The sequence below is a fragment of the Gigantopelta aegis genome, chromosome 8 (genome assembly GCF_016097555.1).
Source record: "Gigantopelta aegis isolate Gae_Host chromosome 8, Gae_host_genome, whole genome shotgun sequence".
In the NCBI taxonomy this organism is placed as follows: Eukaryota; Metazoa; Mollusca; class Gastropoda; order Neomphalida; family Peltospiridae; genus Gigantopelta; species Gigantopelta aegis.
This window is the reverse complement of record NC_054706.1, coordinates 67752932-67773912: the sequence shown is the minus strand read 5'-3', so window position 1 is coordinate 67773912 and position 20981 is coordinate 67752932. Positions and strand designations below refer to the sequence as shown.

Here is a 20981-nt window from a genome sequence, read left to right as displayed (position 1 = left end):
ATGATTCAAATAAAAATTCCATGACTTTCCGTAATTTCCATAACCCATGATTTCAACTAACAATTTCAGTTTAAGTTTACTGGATCAATACACTCCATGGGGCAACATACAACATAATAGATATAAACATGTTACAATGTTTATACAAATACAAATAAATTTAGATACATATACGTTGTACCATAATAAATAGTGGCATCATAAAACAATAAATATAAACATGTCACGATGCTTATACAAAGTCAAATAAATTCAAATACATAAGTGTACCATAATTAATAGTGGCATCATACCACATAATATAAATGTAAACATGTAACAATTCTTATACATCAAATAAATTTAGATACATACATCACAATAAATACGGTTCATATGAGCCATGTATTAATTTCATGAACTATGTCAAATGAAAGAGAAAATTCTAAAATGTGATGGAATAAGTGATCAAGGCAGACTACAATGATTGTCTTCTTTCACTAGTGGTGGTCAGTTCTCAACCAGTGGTGGTCAGTTTTTAACCAGTAGTGTTGAGTTTTCAACCAGTGCTAGTCAGTTTTCAACCAATTTTTGAAAATTAAGGCACTTGGAGAATTTCCAGTATTAATTCCAACACTTAATACTCTCTAGCTTGTAGTTGAGGAACATACAGCTTTTAGCATGTCCACCGTATTAGCGATCTTCTCCATAGGATTCCCGTGCCTGTGGTGAATTTTCAACATTAATTCCGACCAGACATGGGGTATTCGTAATCAGTAATCGTATTTTCATGTAATCATAATTGTAATTGATTACTCTGTTTGAGAATACCATGTAATAGTAATCGTAATCGATTACATTGCTAATGTAATCGTAATTTATGATTACTTCCGTGATTACTACACTAGGATTAAAGTTTCAAACTGTATGAACTTGCACTTGTTTTGATGATTATATATTAATCATTATTATAGTATCCTTCAATATACATGTATCTTTAAAGTAATAAAGTTACTACCTACTAGCAATGTAAACAAAGTATGTAAGTTAGGAAAATATTTATACAAAATAATAAGAAGGCGTGAATCTATGGTTACTTAGTTTTAAATAGAGTTCTGTACACATATCATATTCTCCGTAACTGTTTTATACCAACACCTTCCATTATGTCTGTAAATGGTTATATTATGTACCATATGTTATGTACACCTGGTAAGCTATAAAACTTTGAATAAATATTCATAAGAATTTAAAGGGACTATCCTGAGTTTGTATCCTTTTAACATGTTTTTTTCTGGTGTCACTGGTAACAGTGACGTAACGGCTCAAACTCGATCTATTGTTTTCTATATTTTCATTTCGGGCTAATGTTGCATTTCAAACCATTATACCGGCCTCGGTGGCATCGTGGTTAGGCCATCGGTCTACATGCTGGTAGGTACTGGGTTCGGATCCCAGTCGAGGCATGGGATTTTTAATCCAGATACCGACTCTAAACCCTGAGTGAGTGCTCCGCAAGGCTCAATGGGTAGGTGTAAACCACTTGCACCGACCAGTGATCCATAACTGGTTCAACAAAGGCCATGGTTTGTGCTATCCTGCCTGTGGGAAGCGCAAATAAAAGATCCCTTGCTGCTAATCGGAAAGAGTAGCCCATGTAGTGGCGACAGCGGGTTTCCTCTCAAAATCTGTGTGGTCCTTAACCATATGTCTGATGCCATATAACCGTAAATAAAATGTGTTGAGTGCGTCGTTAAATAAAACATTTCTTTCTTTCTTTCTTTCTTTTTCAAACCATTATTATAAGTAAATATTTTTTAAAACGTATCTATGTGTTCATCTATAATGTGTTTGGTGTTTGCTATGTTTTTTATTCAAATAAAACAATGACCAAACTAATATCGGAAAAAACTAGGAGTCAGTTACACATTGCCTAATATATTTTTTTTATTAAAAGCTGTGACATTTTTTTTCCTATGACTTTTCGTCCTGTGTGTGTGGGGTTTTTTATGTCTTTTTACCTGTCAAGTGAATCAGTTAACCGGTAGAACACTAAAAACAAAATCCTATTCTTTTAATCTTTCTTTTTTAATTTGTGGGTTATATTACTTTATACCAATGGTTACCTAAAATTGTAACGATTGTAGTGATGCTTTGGAGGGAGGGGTTATATATGTTAAATAAATTATTGCTGTGTGTGGATTTGGCTGCCCAGTCAAGCTTACAGACAAGAGATTAAGGTTGTGCGCTGTCCGTCTGCAGTCATTAAGACTAACAAAAGCAAAGAGTCTGCCACAGTACAACCGATCGCATGCAATACTTTTGATTTATTGTCAAATGATCATAGTTGACAACTCTGACCTTTGATAACTGTATGTTTTTTTATGTGACACTGAACTAGAGCAGTTCGGCGATTAAAGGGGCATGCTTTGGTTTCTTTTAGCAGCTTGGGGATTAACACACATGTAATTATGTTTTGTCGTTAAATATAATAATATGTTTTAAATATCCATGTAATAAGTAAAGTTTGTTTTGTTTAACGACACTACTATAGTACAATTTCATGTTGGTAACATCACCTCAAAAATAGTTCATATTTGTGAAAATGTAATCATGATTGTAATCATGATTACTGGGCAGTGTAATCGCAATCATAATCGATTACTTTCATTTTCCTTGTAATCGTAATCATGACATTCTTAAGTAATCGTAATCGATTACTTTTGTCATGTAATCGCCCCATGTCTGATTCCAACACTTAAAACTTTCTAGCTGGTTGTTGATGAACATACAGCTTTCAGCATGTCTGCCGTATCAGCCATCTTCTCCCGAGGTTTCCCGTGCTGTTGTCCATTCTTACATTCTGCTTCATCTATACACTCCCAGTCAGAGAAACTCACAACCTGTACACCTGAAGGACAACACAATGTGGAGATAAAAATAGAATAGTGATAACAGAACTGGGCTACGTTCCATAAAGCGATCTTAGCACTAAAATTAGCTTACGTGCATAAGGTAGCTATGACCTTAAGGTGATCTTATCACTAAGATTGCTTTGAGGAATAGAGCCCAGGCCTGGCACTTATAAAACTTTTAGAGTCTCAGGCATGTGATTCTTCCGCTTTTTTTTTATTTTAATTTTTTTCAATGCCCCCAAGACCCCCCCTAATCATCTCGTGCAATTTGCACTTGATTACGTGCCTCGGCACACATGTATCATTTTCAGCTTTTTTAGAAATGTTTCAATCACATGCCTGAGTCTGAACTCAAAGACTCTAAATAGAGTTTTAGACTTTATAGTCATGGCAAAGCAATAAAAATGGCATATTTGGCATCATTTGAGATCGAGTCTAGACTCAAGTTTTATAAGCACAGGTCCTGGATTTAAAATGGCATGAAAAACAAATTTAAAAATTCTAAATTAGACACAAATTTTTATTTTTATTTTATAACTAATGAAACTTAAAATGAATGAAAGAGATTAAGTTATAGTTAATTTTTATTACTTCACTGATTTGAGATTATAATTCACGAACAAGTTTTGTCATGATTTTAACTAAAGAATCAATTTAGTATTAATTATTATGACTAATATTAATGGCAGAAAATCTTTTGAGTCCAGGTTAGAATTGGATAAAGCAATAAAGGAAGGAAGGAAATGTTTTATTTAACGATGCACTCAACACATTTTATTTATGGTTATATGGCATCGGACATATGGTTAAGGACCACACAGATACTGACAGAGGAAACCCAATATCGCCACTTCTTGGGCTACTCTTTTTTTATTAACAGCAAGGGATCTTTTATATGCACCATCCCATATATAGGATAGCACATACCACGGCCTTTGATGTACCAGTCGTGGTGCACTGGCTGGAGCGAGAAATAGCCCAATGGGCCCACCGACGGGGATCAATCCCAGACCGACCGTGCATCAAGCGAACGCTTTACCACTGGGCTACGTCCCACCCCGGATAAAGCAATGAAGTTACCAGGAAAGGTGGAAATTATGGTCTACGGGCCCAACCGCAAATTGGGTATTGTCATGAAAGTTAAACAATGAAGTTTGTTTTATTATTTTTTTTATCTTATCATCGGCTATTGGGTCATTCTGACACTGGAGAGGAAAGGTCGCCACTGCTAAACGACAGGCAGCATGGGATCTTTTATTTGCGCTTCCCACAGGCAGGATAGCACAAACCATGGCCTAACAGTTATGGATTGCAAGTGGTTTACACACCCATTGAGCCTTGCGGAGCAACTCATTGTCATGAAAAATCCCATGCCTCGACTTAACCACTTCATCTGTAAAAGGCTATGTTATAGACAGATGGACAGACAGACAGACCGATGGAGATGAAACCTATCGTCCCCTCAGGTTGGACGGGTAGAGGACTAATGAAAAGGACTGTTAAAAGATTTACACAAAACAAGAGTACTGGTGAGGTACATGATACGCCCATCAGGAGAATGATGAAAAACCATAGATATTAATGAATATGACATGGGTATGATTAAATTCGCTAAACAAGATTTTCCTATGATGTTCAGAATATAGACAAATTATTTGATTTATTTGTATCACAGTGACCTAGTAATTGTATGTGACACATCACCATCCCAAGTTGTTCCTGTATGTGAGGTTTGATGGTCCTGTATGCATCTGTATGCAAGATATGATCTGGACAAGGATTTACTGTTATGTGCAGTAGACTGTGAAAAGTAGATCACAGTGACCTAGTAATAGTATGCAACACACCACCATCCCAAGTTGTTCCAACATGTGAGGTTTGATGATCCTGTATGCAAGATATGGTCCATACAAGGATTTACTGTAATGTGCAACAGACTGTGAAAAGTAGGTCACAGTAACCTTGTAATAGTACGTGACACACCGCCATCCCAAGTTGTTCCTACATGTGAGGTTTGATGGTCCTGTATGCATCTGTATGCAAGATATGGTCTGTACAAGGATTTACTGTTATGTGCAGTTGACCATGACAAGTAGGTCACAGTGATCTAGTAATAGTACATAACACTCCACCATTCCAAGTTGTTTCTACATGTAAGGTTTGATGGTCCTTTTAGCAAGATATGGTCCGGACAAGAAAAAGTTAACAGATGGACTGATGTATGTACGGACGGACGGACAATGCCATACCATAATATGACCCATCATAGACAGGCGTATAAAACGGTTCACCTCTCTGCTTAAGAATGTCTAGAGCTTGGTCCCGGCCATTCTTCCCTGAATTGTCGAGTCTGCCTTCCTCAATGTCCTTCAGAACGAGTTTGCCTTTTTCAAAACCATCAGTCATGGTGGTCAGTATCACCCCAACCGGACCAAGGCCAACCCATCCACTGCAGTACAAACCTGTAATAAAGTAAAACATAATGAAATCTATTTTCAGTAGTGTGTTTTACTAAGCAGTTTATGTACACACCGCAGGGTACCAAAAAGCAGATCTTCTTCAAACCATGTACAATGTTTTTAAATACCAAAGGCACAAATGTAAAAAATGACTAGGTGTTAAATATGTAATTGTGATATAGGGATCAGTGCTTGAAAAGAAACATACTAAGTAGAAATGAAATAATAAAGGCTATCCCAGTGGTAAAAATAAGAATGTTTCACTTGGCTACTGGACAGGCACATCCAAAAGTCTGTCATTTTCCCCTGGATACCTAAAATAGCTAAAAATTACTGTGTGAAACAAAATGTATTATCCTCAGCGAGGGGGTCCATAGGATCCCCCTCAGCATACACCCTATTGCGTAGTGCACTCTGAGGGAAGTAGTGTAGAAGGGGGGGGGGGGGGGGGGGCACTTGCTTGATGCACAGTCATTCTAGAACCGATCTCTGTAGGTAGGCCCATTGGGCTATTTCTCGTTCCAGCCAGTGTACCATGACTGGTACATCAAAGACCGTAATATGTGCTATCCTGTCTGTGGGATGGTGCATATAAAACATACTAATGGAAAAATGTAACAGGTTTCCTCTCTAAGACTATATGTCAAAATGACCAAATGTTTGACATATATAACAAATCAATGTGTTCTAGTGGTGTTGTTAAACAAAACAAACTTTATCTTTGGGTGTGACAGGAGAAAATCCAGTTTAAAAATGGGACCATTGAGGGGTTTCGATCTTATGACCAAAGCACCTCAGGTGACCATTCTACCGACTAATATAGGTCCCATGCCGGCAATGTACAAAAGAAGTGGCCTCTACTATTTCTGTAAGCATGGTGACACCAATGTTTCTGCAAACAATGACAGGGAGAAGTCAGGCCTGTAGATTTTGTGTCATACTGTGAGATAATGTTTACTTCTTATCAACCAAGTCTGAAAATAAATGGTAGGTTTAGTGGACAAGTTTAGTTCTTTTTATTACCTGTAGTTCCTAAAATACGACCATTTTGATTTGGGATGATTCCTCTCTGAGAGTCAAACGGAACTGAGCTATCAATAGGAATACTTCTGAAGCCAATACTTCTAAGTACCTGTAAAAAAAAAAAAATCCATGATGTGTGATAACAACAGAGACCTGCAGTATATACCATAAATACTTTTATAAAGGGGCTTTTTCACATTATGATTTTCGTTGTAACTGAATTTAAAAAACCCAAAGTACATTGTGATGTACGGTATTTTATACCTGTGCTAATACCACAGGTTTTACAATATGTTAATTCATCCTACTACAGCAAATGTACTACTTACCAAACCACATTCAATATCCACAGTTTTGTCAGTAGGAACAGCCTTTTTATTGACTATATCTTCACCCTACAAAAGAGAAAAAGTTCAAATGTTTTTTGTTTAGGTTTTTTTTATCCCGCTGCCCTCTTTCCTTTTTCTCCTTTGAATTCCATCTCATTTCTTCCCGATCTGGCAGCTCCACCTATCTTTCAACTTCTTTCGCTGTCCATCTCCATATGCCAGTCCTGGTTTCTCCAACTATGACATGGGCTTGTCTATTGTGGCTATCAGTGCCACACACCTGCCATTTCCCCATCAGCTTTTAGCTGTGGGCTTAGTCTGACCCCTTTGGAGAGTGTTCAGTAGTAATATCTGGCATCGTTAAAAGTCACCTACTATACTTTTAACCACCTACTACCAGCGGTCATTAGCTAGTGCTGTGTTTATACTCATTTCAGTGTTTTGAATGCCTAGATAGCTGGTCACTTAATACTGCATATCAAGAAATGGTGAAACTCATCTCTTATGTCTCACATTGCCAGACTCTTCTTCTGTTCACCAATCCAGTCAAACATCCATCCACCATTCATTTATCCATCCATCATTCATCTAGTACATATATTCATCCTTCATTCATCCAACATCCACCCATCCATCTATCATCCATCCAAGCATCTATATGCTCAGCCATCCACTCAAATATCTTTCCTTACACTCACTCACTGGCACACCCACCCACACACCCACCCACCCATCCATCCAACCATTCATCCATTAATCTGCCTACAGGGTGTATACTACCAAATCAAATCCCATAGACGACAATAGTAACATATGTGGCTAAAACTCCTACCTGCAACGTATCAACCGACATAAACGCCACGGATATAAATCCTACCACCTCTTACACTTAAAGTGAATCAGAAAAAAATGGGGGTCAAGCTGCTCGTTTCTGAGATAATGGGTAGCGTCTATGACTACCCTAGTTTCGCACAAAATTCGAGTACTTTTTTTTACAGGTACCCCATACATGTTTCAAGCACAATGCTACTTGACACATTGGTACTAGATGAAATAAAATTGCACATTTTTTTTACCCAGATGAAATTATTATTTTTTACAACCAACACACTCACATTTATAACCAATCACAGGACTTGTGGTGTTCACTTCTCTATCAAAAGTTGGGTGCACCTCGAACTTTGACCCAGCCGGAAGTTATTTGGTTTAGTACTACCTATACTGATAACATACATTTTTCAAAAAGTGTCCAGCTATGTGTCTTTATGACAACCAGGATCTGGTGTATTCTGACATAAACTGACAACCTCACTGAAACTGTTGTTTCTACAGTGCAACCTAATATAATGTACACCTCAAAAAGCATATATATTGCATATAGTTTTGTACAAATGCAATATGTCATATTAAACAACAAAATGTTTTAAAATAAAACTCCTGAAGATATTTACTTTCAGTTGGGTGTGTGCTCAGGTATATATGTAGAGACAACAGAGATAGTCAGAGTACCTCTACCCCTTTAAAGAATTCCATTAAAACACATGCACTTGATTGACCCCTAGATTATGAAGACCTTAACAGGCACATCAAAGAAATATCAGTATTAAAAAAAATACACTGTCTGAGGAAGGAAACACAAACATGACTGTACCTGTATGAAGTAATGACTTAATGTCCTGAACATTAGTGTCGGGAGGAAATCCTGTATGCTGGGTGTGGGTGTCTTCAAGTTACCAGGTATGGGAATTTCAAATCCATCGGCCATGCTGATTTTCATAATGAATCATCAAAACTATTGGCAGCCACCAATATTCCTGACTATATTTTGTTTATAGCCTACTGTAGTTGGAGGTTTTAATAGTTGTGATATCTGGAATTATCATACAGCTTGAACACATTTATTTTTGATTAATTACTGAAAAAACCTATTTTTAAATGACAAAATTACCCGAACATCTATTTTCTTGCATTATTTTCTAATCCGGATGAATACAATATGTACATTAGATGTATTCCTACAATCTGTAATCCAGCATTTTATTTAGCTAGTAACATTAGGTAATACAGCTTTAACAATAAAATAAATTATCAACTTAATCCAAGGCAGATAATCAAATCTGAAAAAATTGGTTCTGAATCTAGTATAAACTCAAAATACTTTTCATGAGAGTTAACTAAGTGATTATTATTAAAAAAAAAAAATGATCTGGAGATCTAAGTATATGTTTAACAACCTTATTGTTATGTACAAATAAGAACAAAAGGCACAATAGTGACAACAAATTTAATTATGTTTTTGGTAAAGTTTTTCTTCAAATTTACTTCAAATTTTGCATAAAACTACAAATTTGTCTAAAATATAACTTAGCACCCTATAAATATGTCAAAATGACAATACAAATCAACTTCTTTACAAATTTGAGTTTTCAGAATTTCATACATAAAAAATTAACAATGTTAATGGAAACTAAAGACATTAACCCACTATTGGCACATGCTATTTTTAATATAAAAATAAATTGCTATTAAAATCTTAGTTCAGGTTGCCTATATATAATACCATATTTAAGAGCAGTTGTATATGGCAAGTCAAATACCATGTAAAAAGAAATTATTGAAATCTTTACAGTATGAATTATAGGCCAAAACCAACTTTTCTTCAGTGCTAACTTTGATTCAAACTCCATTCAGAGCCATGTACAGATTATTGTCAAGGTGAAGGTCATTGTTAACTTGCATGATCGAGTGATGGCTAATTAATCAACCAGTATAGTTTAATTAAATAAAATGACAAAATCATAATATTTTTTATTATGCACTGAATATGTGCTATAGGGTGTATACTACCAAATCAAATCCCATAGACGACAATAGTAACATATGTGGCTAAAACTCCTACCTGCAACGTATCAACCGACATAAACGCCACGGATATAAATACTACCACCCCTTACACTTAAAGTGAATCAGAAAAAAATGGGGGTCAAGCTGCTCGTTTCTGAGATAACAGGTAGCGTCTATGACTACCCTAGTTTCGCACAAAATTCGAGTACTTTTTTTTACAGGTACCCCATACATGTTTCAAGCACAAGGCTACTTGACACATTGGTACTAGATGAAATAAAATTGCACATTTTTTTTACCCAGATGAAATTATTATTTTTTACAACCAACACACTCACATTTCTAACCAATCACAGGACTTGTGGTGTTCACTTCTCTATCAAAAGTTGGGTGCACCTCGAACTTTGACCCAGCCGGAAGTTATTTGGTTTAGTACTACCTACACATTCCCACCCATTAACCCATCCATCCACACACACACCTACCTACCCACCCATTTCATTCCTTCATACTCCAAAAAAAAGAAGAAGAGCCTTCATTGAAAAATCCACATCACCTCAAGTCTGTTCACACAGAACCTGACTCCCTCGACACTCTTTCCAGCATTCCCAGCTCTAATTTCCACTGGACTCAAACAGAATCGGAGCTCCCACTCTCGACTGGCCGTCGCCCAGTGTTTGGAGTCCTTCTCGCTGGGAGACACGCCCGTCTTATGGAGAAGTTCGGTCAGTCGACGGCGTGGGCGAGGCAGATCTGAGGACAAAATATGTGTAATGTGGTGTCAGTCACAGGAATAGGTCATCTGACATCACTAAATACTCAACAGGTTGTTTCACCAATCGAAAGGAAAACAAAAAGGAATATTTGTTTATTGCAATTTTCTTTTAAAACAATAGCTGTTTGGTGCTTAACACACCTACATGCAGGGGTGCACAAATGGAAAATATTTAACTACCCGTAGCCTGCTGGACCAGGACGAACTAAAATTTACAAGCCCGCCAGAATTTTTACTAGTCCACCATCCTATGAACAATATATCATTGTTTAACAATGAGGCTAAATTAGAACCACTACGAAAAAGGAACCATTTTCATTGGCGAAAACAGAACCGATTTGGCTATAACGGCACATTAATGTATTGGCGAAAACATAACCGATTTGGCTATAACGGCACATTAATGTATTGGCGAAAACAGAACCGATTTGGCTATAACGGCACATTAATGTATTGGCGAAAACAGAACCGATTTGGCTATAACGGCACATTAATGTATTGGCGAAAACAGAACCGATTTGGCTATAACGGCACATTAATGTATTGGCGAAAACCCTATGGCTAGATGACGTTAAATTGAATGAATGTAATGGAAATTTAATTATTAAGTTATGTTAATGACTACCATTACCATTTATAACCATGACAATTATAATAAATTAATATATATTAATGTGTCATTACCACTTATAACTATGACAATTATAATAAATTAATATATGTGAATGTGCCATTACCACTTATAACCTTGTCAAGATCTAGGACATCCTCTTTGTGAATAATTGTACGACACTCGGGAAGACGAATCATCTCTCTCAATTCTTTAATGGTCAGGGCAATCTGAAGCGGTCCACGTCTTCCTACCATATACACTTTCTTCACGTTACTCGCCGCAAGCTGGTCAAGGGAATACTGGGATATGTCCGTTTTCTGTGAAATATTTATTAAGTATAAAGACATTTCAGTAAATTATGCGCATGTCACGTAAAAGCTGTTTGGATACTGTCAGTTTTAAAATTACGTTATTTAATTATTTATTAAGTTTGAAACATTAACAAATGACAAGGGTGTTATGACCACTTCACCCAATACACCTGCAATGTTTTGACTATAAGCCAAGGAAATATTATAAAACTATTAACAATCTGCCAAATCACAATCTAAAACTTATCGCATAAATTTATATTTTCATTATTATAACAGTACAATTCCTTCACAGACACACTAATACTTTATTATTCATCCATATCATTGTTCTCACTGTATTGATACTTGTAGATTTTAATGTCACATAACTATCAAACTAGGATTTTGTGGAGAACAAAGCAGGCGATTGTGCAGGAATTTTCACAGGGGTATGTGGACTGTGGTCAGGGGGTTTGAATCATGCTCAACCATAAAATATATTCTAATTGAAAAAAAGAAAAGAAGAAAATATGCTTGAATAGGGAGGCTTTTCAACCCCCGAAAACCTGCCTTCTGCACATGTGTCTGCAAAGTACCGTTCTCTACTGCCTTGGCATGTGGTAACTCTCTGGTAAACTGAATGACGGTTCTCAAATTATTTCAATGCTCGCCATGTTATAGAACAGCCACAAGCTAGTGTTAGTGAAACACTCACCCGGAGAGTGTCGATTGGTGTCATCAGGATACGACAAACATCAATCGCGACGTTGCCATGACCAATGATTACAGCATTTTCACGAGACAAGTCAACAGATAACTGGAAAAATAAGACAAAAATAACAGCGAAGAAAGAAAATTTATCCTATAACTTACCCATAGTATAGCTCAATCGGCAGAGTGCTCACCAGAGGTGCTTGCGTGGACCCATTCTGATAATTCCCCTCCCCCCACGTCTCAACCAGTGCATCATGACTGATATATCAAAGGTGGTGGTATGTGCTGTCCTGTCTGTGGGAAAATGCTTTTATAAAAGATCCCTTGCTACTAATGGGAAAAGATAGCGGGTTTCCTCCCTAAGAATATATGTCCTAATTACCAAATGTTTGACATCCAATAGCAGATGTTTAATAAATCGATATACTCTAGTGGTTTTGTTTAAAAAAAAAAAAAAAAAAAAAGAACGGAAGAGAACTCAACAGGTCCGTTGACAGATACTGATCCTGCAAATCTGTGCACCTCAGGTGAACACTCTTAGACTAAAAAGCATTCTGGGGTACTGCTAAAGCCTACCAGGCCCAATGGAATCTCATATCTCCTAAGTTAAAGGGCCATATCTCTGTGAAAAATGGGTGATTTGCTAAGAATGTCAAACTTGATCTGTAACAGTACACGACAAAGCTAGAACCAAATATTAGCTCAATATCTTGAGGCATTGCGAAACAAGTCCAAAATAAGGACCATAAGTTAGTCAAACAGGTAAATCGCGATGAAAGTCAAATCTTATCTGTAATAATACGTTATAAAGCTAGACACAAAACTTAATATCTCGAGGCATTGAGAAAAACAATCCGGAAAACTATAAGAAAGACAAACAGACAGACGAAGACAAAAACTATAGTCCCCTCCAGTTGGACCGGTTGATATATATGTAGTCTCACTAGATTTGCGACAAATCTTTTAAATATCAAATATTTTGAGTTTTCATGATGCTACACCATTTCATACACCAGAGCCCATACTTATAAACGTTTTGAGTCTAGACTTAATTGTTAATCTCATAAACATATAATTTGTAGGTGCCATGATGTTAAAGTTTTAAGACATTATTAAAAGTTCTACAAACCTACTGTAAATCATTGAATGGAAGCTTGGGCTTATTTTTTTTGTGACACTCTGAGTAATGGTCCTCTATTCAATGCAGGCTTTAATATTTTTTTGTGATGCTCTGAGAAATGGCCTCTATTCAAGGCAGGCTTCTATTTGTTTTTTCATTCAAAGTGTTTTTTAACATAAAAGGTTATGTTAACAAAATTTGAATACACGGTCATGAGTATACAGTCATATTCTAAAAAAATTGTACATGTGGAAACTTCTTGTTTCACTGAGAAATGAAAACCCTTCTCCTTTCTTATTCTCACCATGTGGATTAAGCTTTTTAAATTATAACATGGTCATTAATCAGAAAAAATTACAATTTATTCTATACAAACAATAGCCAATGTATTTTTCATTCTGGGGTGCCGTTAAACACTCATTCATTCATTTATTATAGAATTCTCACTCCAACCAGTGCACCATGTTTGGTACATCAAAGGCCGGGGTATGTGCTATCCTTTCTACGGGATGGTGCATATAAAAGATCCCTTGCTGCTAATCGAAAAGAGTAGCCCATGAAGTGGCAACAACAGGTTTCCTCCCTCAATATCTATGTGGTCCTTAACCATATCTCCGACGCCATATAACCGTAAATAAAATGTGTTGAGTGCATCATTAAATAAACCATTTCCTTCATTATAGAAAGCAGGCTTCTATTCAAGGCAGGCCTCTACCGACAGATTTACAGTATATCCACATATATATTACAACAAGATCTACAATACTTACATCTCTGTCCTGTGGCAGACCATTGTACCAACCAACAAACTGTCTTGCTGATAACACATTTGGCAAATCCTGAACAAAAAATTTGAAAAACAATTACTACAGAGCAATAAATTATTATCATAATGAACATAAAATAATTATTCAGTTACCGTTGTTACCAATACATCAGTAGTCCCCATAATTAATGTATGTGGCATTTGTATAAGAATAATAATAATAATAATTTCATTTCAACTTATTTTCGTGCTTATATCCAATTAAGGTTTAAGCATGCTGTCCTGGGTACACACCTCAGCTATCTGGGCTGTCTGTCCTGGACAGTGGGTTAGTTGTTAGTTGGTTAGTGGTTAGTGAGAAAGAAGAGGGTGTAGTGGCCTTACACCTACCCACCGAGCCCTTAAGAACTCACTCTGGGTTGGAGACGGTACTGGGCTGTGAACACTGTACCTACCATCCTGTAGTCCAATGGCTTAACCACTGCGCCACCGAGGCCAGTATATATCCATTAAATTTCTCAGTATATATTGGTCTTAATACTTAGTCCCTGTGCATATTTTAAAAGAAAATTTAAAATACATTACTTTACCTTTTGGTACAAAAAAAATGCTAAAAAATACAAGAATTTGGATTTTTTAAATCACATTAATTTTATTCTAGTTATGCATGAATCTAAAATTAAATTACCATTATACAAGCTTTAATAGTGGGTTTTTACCTCTCCTGGGATCCCCAGTTTTCGGTCTTCATCAGCTCCATATGCCTAAAGAAACAAAAATAACAAATCAAGTAAGATTTGCTGACATACACAGTATATGGTTATTGTCTACCAAAGAGCATGTTTGAATATCAGTGGTATCTGCCATCTTGCATACAAAAAATCCCTTGCTATTAATGGAAAATGTAATGAATTTCCTCTCTAAAACTATATGTCACAATTACCTAATGTTTCACATCCATTAAATCAATGTGCTCTAGTGGCGTCATTAAACAAAACAAACTTTAACTTTGAATATTAGGAGGGAGGTGTAATATTTTTAAAACTTGTTGTACGTTTCCTCACTGACGTGGAACCCCAAAACACTAACAGTGGCCAGTGATTAATATCTATTAAAGGCCTGTATGTGCATATGAGACATGTAAAAGACTCTATGTTGCTCTACTGTTCCTGTCACGGACAGAACTCTCTGGCGAGGTCAGAGGTTGTGCCCGTGACAGGCGTGCTTGAACAGGTCTCTGATGTAAGCATGCCAAAGATTACACAGACCCACATGCTCTGTTGTTAGGAGTTACCTCTGTGGTAGCAGTGTGTTTCCTTTCTCTCAACCAGGTGTTGAAATAACCAAATCTCAGACACCAAACAGCCATAGTTTAATACATGCACAGGTGTCATTAAAGAGATATAGAGGATAATAAACAAGTTACCAGTTATTATCAAATTTAAGTCCCGAGTGAAATAATTTTCACTTGTCGCGAACTTTAGCGAGTAATAAGTGAAAATTATTTCACGAGGGACATACATTTGATAATAACTGGTACCGAGTTTGTTATTCTATTTATTACCCCAGCTAATTTGGGGGGTTTTACACGTCCATGTATATAGAAACAATGTAAACTACTTTACTGTTTTGGGTATTGCTTTAACTTTGTATTTTATTCACAGTTCACAGATAATTTTCAAAACCCAAAGTTCTATATATTCTGTAAAAAAAAATCTATAATGAATTGCATTAAACTACCGTTTTATTACAAGTTTAACACTGAAACCAGAAAGACGTAAACGCAAATGCTTTAAAGCCGCACACCCTAGTTCCATCCAGCGAAAATAAATTATAATTTGGTTAATCTACAAACCTGTAACACACTTAGATCACATTTTTATCAAATGGAGTGAAAAAGCAGGTTTTATATCGAAAAATACCATGGGAATCCCCATGTCCCAATTGCTTGAAATAATTTTGAAAGTTAGTATTCTGATGTCACCGGTAGATGTCGCTCGAAGCACAACAATGCCTATGTCACGACAAATTTCACAGACTTGGGGTGCGTTCCTTTCTGTCTGAAGTTTATTGTTACTGAAAATGTTCACGAACTGTGAAGAAAAATCTCACAAATGAACAACAAGCAAACGACAACAAATCGGATGTTGATTGCACGAACCGTGCACGAGAAAACAAACCGAACCAAAATGATAACGGTCACGTGGTATACCAACGTCTGTGACATTGAAATGGAAATATCTCCTCTAAAAATAGATTAGACCTTGTCTGATCAACGTTTTTTTCTCAGAGGCCCGTGCCATTTTATGAAATACGAAAAATGCATTTTGTAGTATTACAAACACCAGGATTACCAGGATTACCAAAAAACACTTCAGGTGAATGGAAATGTATATTCTAAATAATAAACGGTAAGTAAGTAAAGTGCAATTTTATTTGTGAAAAAATGGGTTTAATAGCGAAAAACAACGCCGTAATGGTTAACAACTAGCCGTAACTAGGGTGTGTCCCTTTAAACTATGTGACGTCATTGTGTGTTCTTTGCCAAATCGTGTTGACATCATATTTAGTACTGACAGGTGATTGGTTTGTTGGCATCAAATCATCCAATAGTAGTGTACGTTAAACCAATGCATGATAATTTCTCAGTGAGAAATTATGATTTTTATTTTCCCCGTTATGGGTACCTGCTGTGGTAATAAATTCATTTTTTTTCCACATGAATAATGAGCAATGTTTCGTTGAACATGCAGGGTTCGAAACAACAGGCCAAATGAAATAAGGCCTGTTAGAAATAAAGACAGCATAGGGTGAGGGGAGGGTTTTTGATAACGTGTGAAAAACTAGGACTTCCGAGATGTATTTTAGAGCATCCTATTATAGAATTAAAATATAATTGAATAACAAGCTAAATAGCACATAAGATGTTTTGATGTAGATTACATCCTCTTGTGTTATTTTAAATGAGAAAAAAAAACGTTCAACCAATATATTTTCATTTTTCATGACCCAAGTCAAAAAAAAAATTGTTTTGTTAAACGGCATCACTAGTCCACATTGAATTATAAATTATTGGCTATTAGATGTCAAACATTTGATAATTTTGGCATTGTCTTACAGAGGAAACATGCCAGACAGGATAGCACATACCATGACCTTTGATATACCAGAACTTTTGTGGTGCACTGGCTGGAACGAGAAATAGTACAATGGGCCCACCGACGGGGATCGATCCCAAACCAACCATGCATCAAGCGAGCACTTTACCAGTGGGCTATATCCCACTCTGACCCAAACAAGGCTTGGAAAATGACATTGCGGGGGGAAAAAAGGGTCAAAAACACACATTTTTGTATCTCCTAAATTCAATGGCCATAACTGTGTGAAAAATAGGTAAATCGCCATGGAAGTCAAACTTGATCTGTAATAGTACGTGATAAAGCTACACACAAAATTCCAGCTCATTATCTTGAGGCATTGTGAAAAAAAGGTTCACAAAACTATATGCGAGACAGATGGACAGACGGACAGATGGACAGTGATGAAACCTTTAGCCCCCTCTGGTTAGGGAACTAATAAGTTTTGATAAATTAATGTGTTTAGCCATGTTCACACATTATATTTTGTCAATATTTTAAGCAGTCTTCTTAAACTAAACGTGCAATGATTACCATTTGTAAATGTGGCCCATTATGTTTTATTAGTTATACCGGTATTAAAGGGAGATTCCCGAGTTTGCTGCATTGTAAAATGTTTCTGACTAATAAAATATTTCTACAATTAAACTTACATATTAAATATATTTTCTTGTTTAGAATATCAGTGTCTGTATAATCGTGTTTCTGGTCGTCTTAATATAAGAAGCCCAAACTGGATTTTGTGTTCATTTGTAATTTTGTACGTATGCAAAAACATATTTTAGAAAATAAAGGAAATTTAACCTAGTACAAATATTAGAATGATCAGAAATATGTTTAATATACAGCCACTAATATTTTATGCAGAAAAATATATTTGATATGTAATTACAATCGTTAAAAAGTCTTTGTTGGTCAATAACATCTAAAAATTGCAGCAAACTCATGAATGTCCCTTTAAAGGCAGAAACTCACTAGAACAACTGCAGTATACGCACGCTGCAGTTCACCTATTGTGATGTCCTTGCCAACTGTGATATTTCCTATAAAGCTGCACCTCTTGTTCCTGGCGGTCTCTGTAAATGTGTTGGTCACAATCTGAAAAAAGAAGACTTGTAAGAGGTTGATGTAACAAGAGCTACCTGAGCAGTACGATATCATAAAACCTGTATGTCTTTGACAAGAAACATGTTTGATGAGCCAAAATTGACCATTTAAGAATGAAGTTGTAAGTAATATGTAACTTAATGGCTAAAAATGCTATAATAATCAAAAATATTTTACACTGCCAAAAAAATAGGTTCAGTAACTTAATGTTAACTAAAACTGCTACATAGAGAACAAAATAATAAATGAGATATTTTCTTGACACTATTAATTTTTAACATTAAAAAGTGTAATTAATTTTTATCTGACCGCAGAAACCAATGACCTCACCTTGACCTCTGGATGATCAGGTGCAACTCCATATCGGACAAGTCCAAATGGCACTGGCAACTTCTCATAGATATCAACTCGAAGAGATGGGTGACCCTGTAGGAAAAAAATAATAATAACAGTAAAAAAAAATAAAAAAATAAAAAAATATATATATACACACACATACATACCGGTACATACATTTAATTATCCCCTGTGCCAGTGCATTAATATCTATGTATGTAACAGTCAACCTCGACATACATACAATATATAGATATCCATACATCAATACATACTAGCCAGTGCTAGGTCTGCCCACTGTTTCGTGCATGTAAGCGGGATTGACCGCATAGATTGTAGGCCCCATGCATAGATTGTAGGCCCAAGAGCATCCTTTTTTATGGATGCCTCGATAGCTCAGAGCGCATCATGGTTAGTCTCACAATTTGCGGGCGATTCGGTGCCACAGGTTCGAGTCCCAGCAACAGCAGGGGACAATTTGTGAGGCCAGAAAGGATTTAATTATCCCCTGTGCCAGTGCGTTAATATCTATGTATGTAACGGTCACAGGTTCGAGTCCCAATAACGGCATGGGACAATTTGTGAGGCCAGAAAGGATTTAATTATCCCCTGTGCCAGTGCGTTAATAGCTATGTATGTAACAATCAACCTCGACATACATACAATATATTGATATTCATACATCAATACATACATACACATATACATACACACACACACACACACACACACAGTGAAACCTGTCCTAGTGGCCACCTGTAATTAGCGGTCATCTGTCGTAAGCGGCCACATTTCCCCCCTCCTGAGCAATTTATAATGTAAATGCACCCATAATAAGTGATCACCTGTCTAACACAGTCAGCGGCCACCTAAATCGGATCCTAAATTACTATATATATGTATATATAGACATATTTGTACCTTTTGTAAAGATGAATAAATGGAATTAATTCATCATAAATGGAATATACATATTAAAACATTTCTGAAATGACTTACCGTAAAGTTCTGAGAAAACTTAAACTACACTGAAGTTAAATGAAAAGTTGATGATATCGCCTCTGCAGCTATCATAATCGGAAGAGTAATTTATTACACACATGTTGGTGAGAACATCATTTGTACATATACAAGTTTGCAAAAACACAAAGTATATAACTATCATCACCTTTAACAACTGCTGTGCAGTGTAGAAGCCGGCTGGTCCACTTCCCACAATGGCCACATGAGGTGTTTTATCAGTGCCACAGTAATGTCTTCGAGCTGAGATGATAATTCTACGGAGCGGACGCCACAGAAATCTCTGTTTGAAAGCACACCACACCATGGTCTACAGCCTTGATTAATTATGTAGATCTGTGAAGATATTACAAAGAGGATAACATTAGGATTTTCTCTAAAATATAAAATGAAATATGTCAATAGTACAGCTAAAGCAATAAATGTCCCCTACTTGGCCTAACAAATCTTGTTATAGCCATACCCCTGATAAAAATGGGTAATCGCCATGAAAATCAAACTTGATCTGTAACATTACATCAATTGGCACCATTGTAATTGCGGTCTATATGAATGCTTGCCCCAACAGTTGGTCAACTTGTCCCACCGATTGGTCAACTTGCCCCACCAAATGGTCAACTCTTCCCAATGATTGGTCAACTCTTCCCACTGATTGGTCAACTCAACCCATGCAATCATCACTTGTAAAACTGATCATAATATTGGGGTGGTCATAATATTGGATTACCAAAAATATATTAATAATTGTTTTGTAGTTTGATAGTGTATCAGATCCAAGTCTTGAACTTGAAGTTGACTCATAATTCATTGGTTAAAGCAACTTGATTTAAATGACAGTATATTGGCATACAAAGGTATAACAATGAACTGTCAAGCCTATTTTCAAGTCATTTGTACCTTTATTCACTATTAGTCTACAATAGAGGGCATGAGTTCGACTCGTACCCCTCTATACCAAAGGCTTTACACTGGCGTAGGAAGCGGGGGTGGGGCAAGGGGGCATGTGCCCCCCCCCCCACTTTTCAGATATTTTGCCTTACAAGTGTAAAAGTGTACAAATATAAAAGTGTGCCCCCCCCCCCCCCCCCACACACACACACTTTTTGGCACCTTCCTACGCCACTGCTCTAAAGACCAACCCTAACCCTATACCTAAAACTAACCAAGGCCTAACCACTGAAAGGGAAGTACGGGTCGAACTCTGTCTCAACTAACGATCATGTGTCGGGGTTCATGGTCAGACTCATGATGGGTGTTTATCGAGTTGATTTTGAAGAGTTGAGAGTTGATAATATGATATAGGCCCCTTTATACGTTCGTGCATCCAGCATGCAGACAAATGCACGTTAGCTTACCCTTTGAGATTAAAGCAAATTAAAATTTAATTAAATTTAATTAAAATAGTTCTGAAAACAAAACAAAGTAGCGTTTGGTAGAACCTGATGACCTGTTGAAAATTCAGCAAACAGCAATGTTTTCTTGTACACAGGTGTTCGACCAGAATCGGTCATTTCCGAGATCACGATCATTACCGAGTTCGGTTGGACAAAC

The 20981-nt window shown here is 36.5% G+C and overlaps 1 protein-coding gene across 2 annotated transcripts; it reads right to left on the bottom strand.

The window, feature by feature from the left end:
• Positions 1-1689: 1689 nt before the first annotated feature.
• Positions 1690-20962, bottom strand: LOC121379228 (NADPH:adrenodoxin oxidoreductase, mitochondrial-like). Of its 2 annotated transcripts, none has more exons than XM_041507740.1 (13): positions 20870-20962; positions 19579-19766; positions 18405-18500; positions 17943-18065; positions 14550-14594; positions 13835-13903; positions 11946-12047; positions 11062-11254; positions 10106-10302; positions 6706-6771; positions 6377-6485; positions 5186-5356; positions 1690-2890 (listed from the first exon to the last, which is right to left on the bottom strand). In XM_041507740.1, exons 2-13 carry the CDS (start codon positions 19735-19737, stop codon positions 2748-2750), a joined length of 1473 nt encoding a protein of 490 aa, XP_041363674.1. In that variant the 5' UTR covers positions 19738-19766; positions 20870-20962; the 3' UTR covers positions 1690-2747. The 2 variants fall into 2 exon arrangements, with proteins under 2 accessions (XP_041363674.1, XP_041363675.1); XM_041507741.1 differs by having other exon boundaries at positions 20878-20910.
• Positions 20963-20981: the final 19 nt, after the last annotated feature.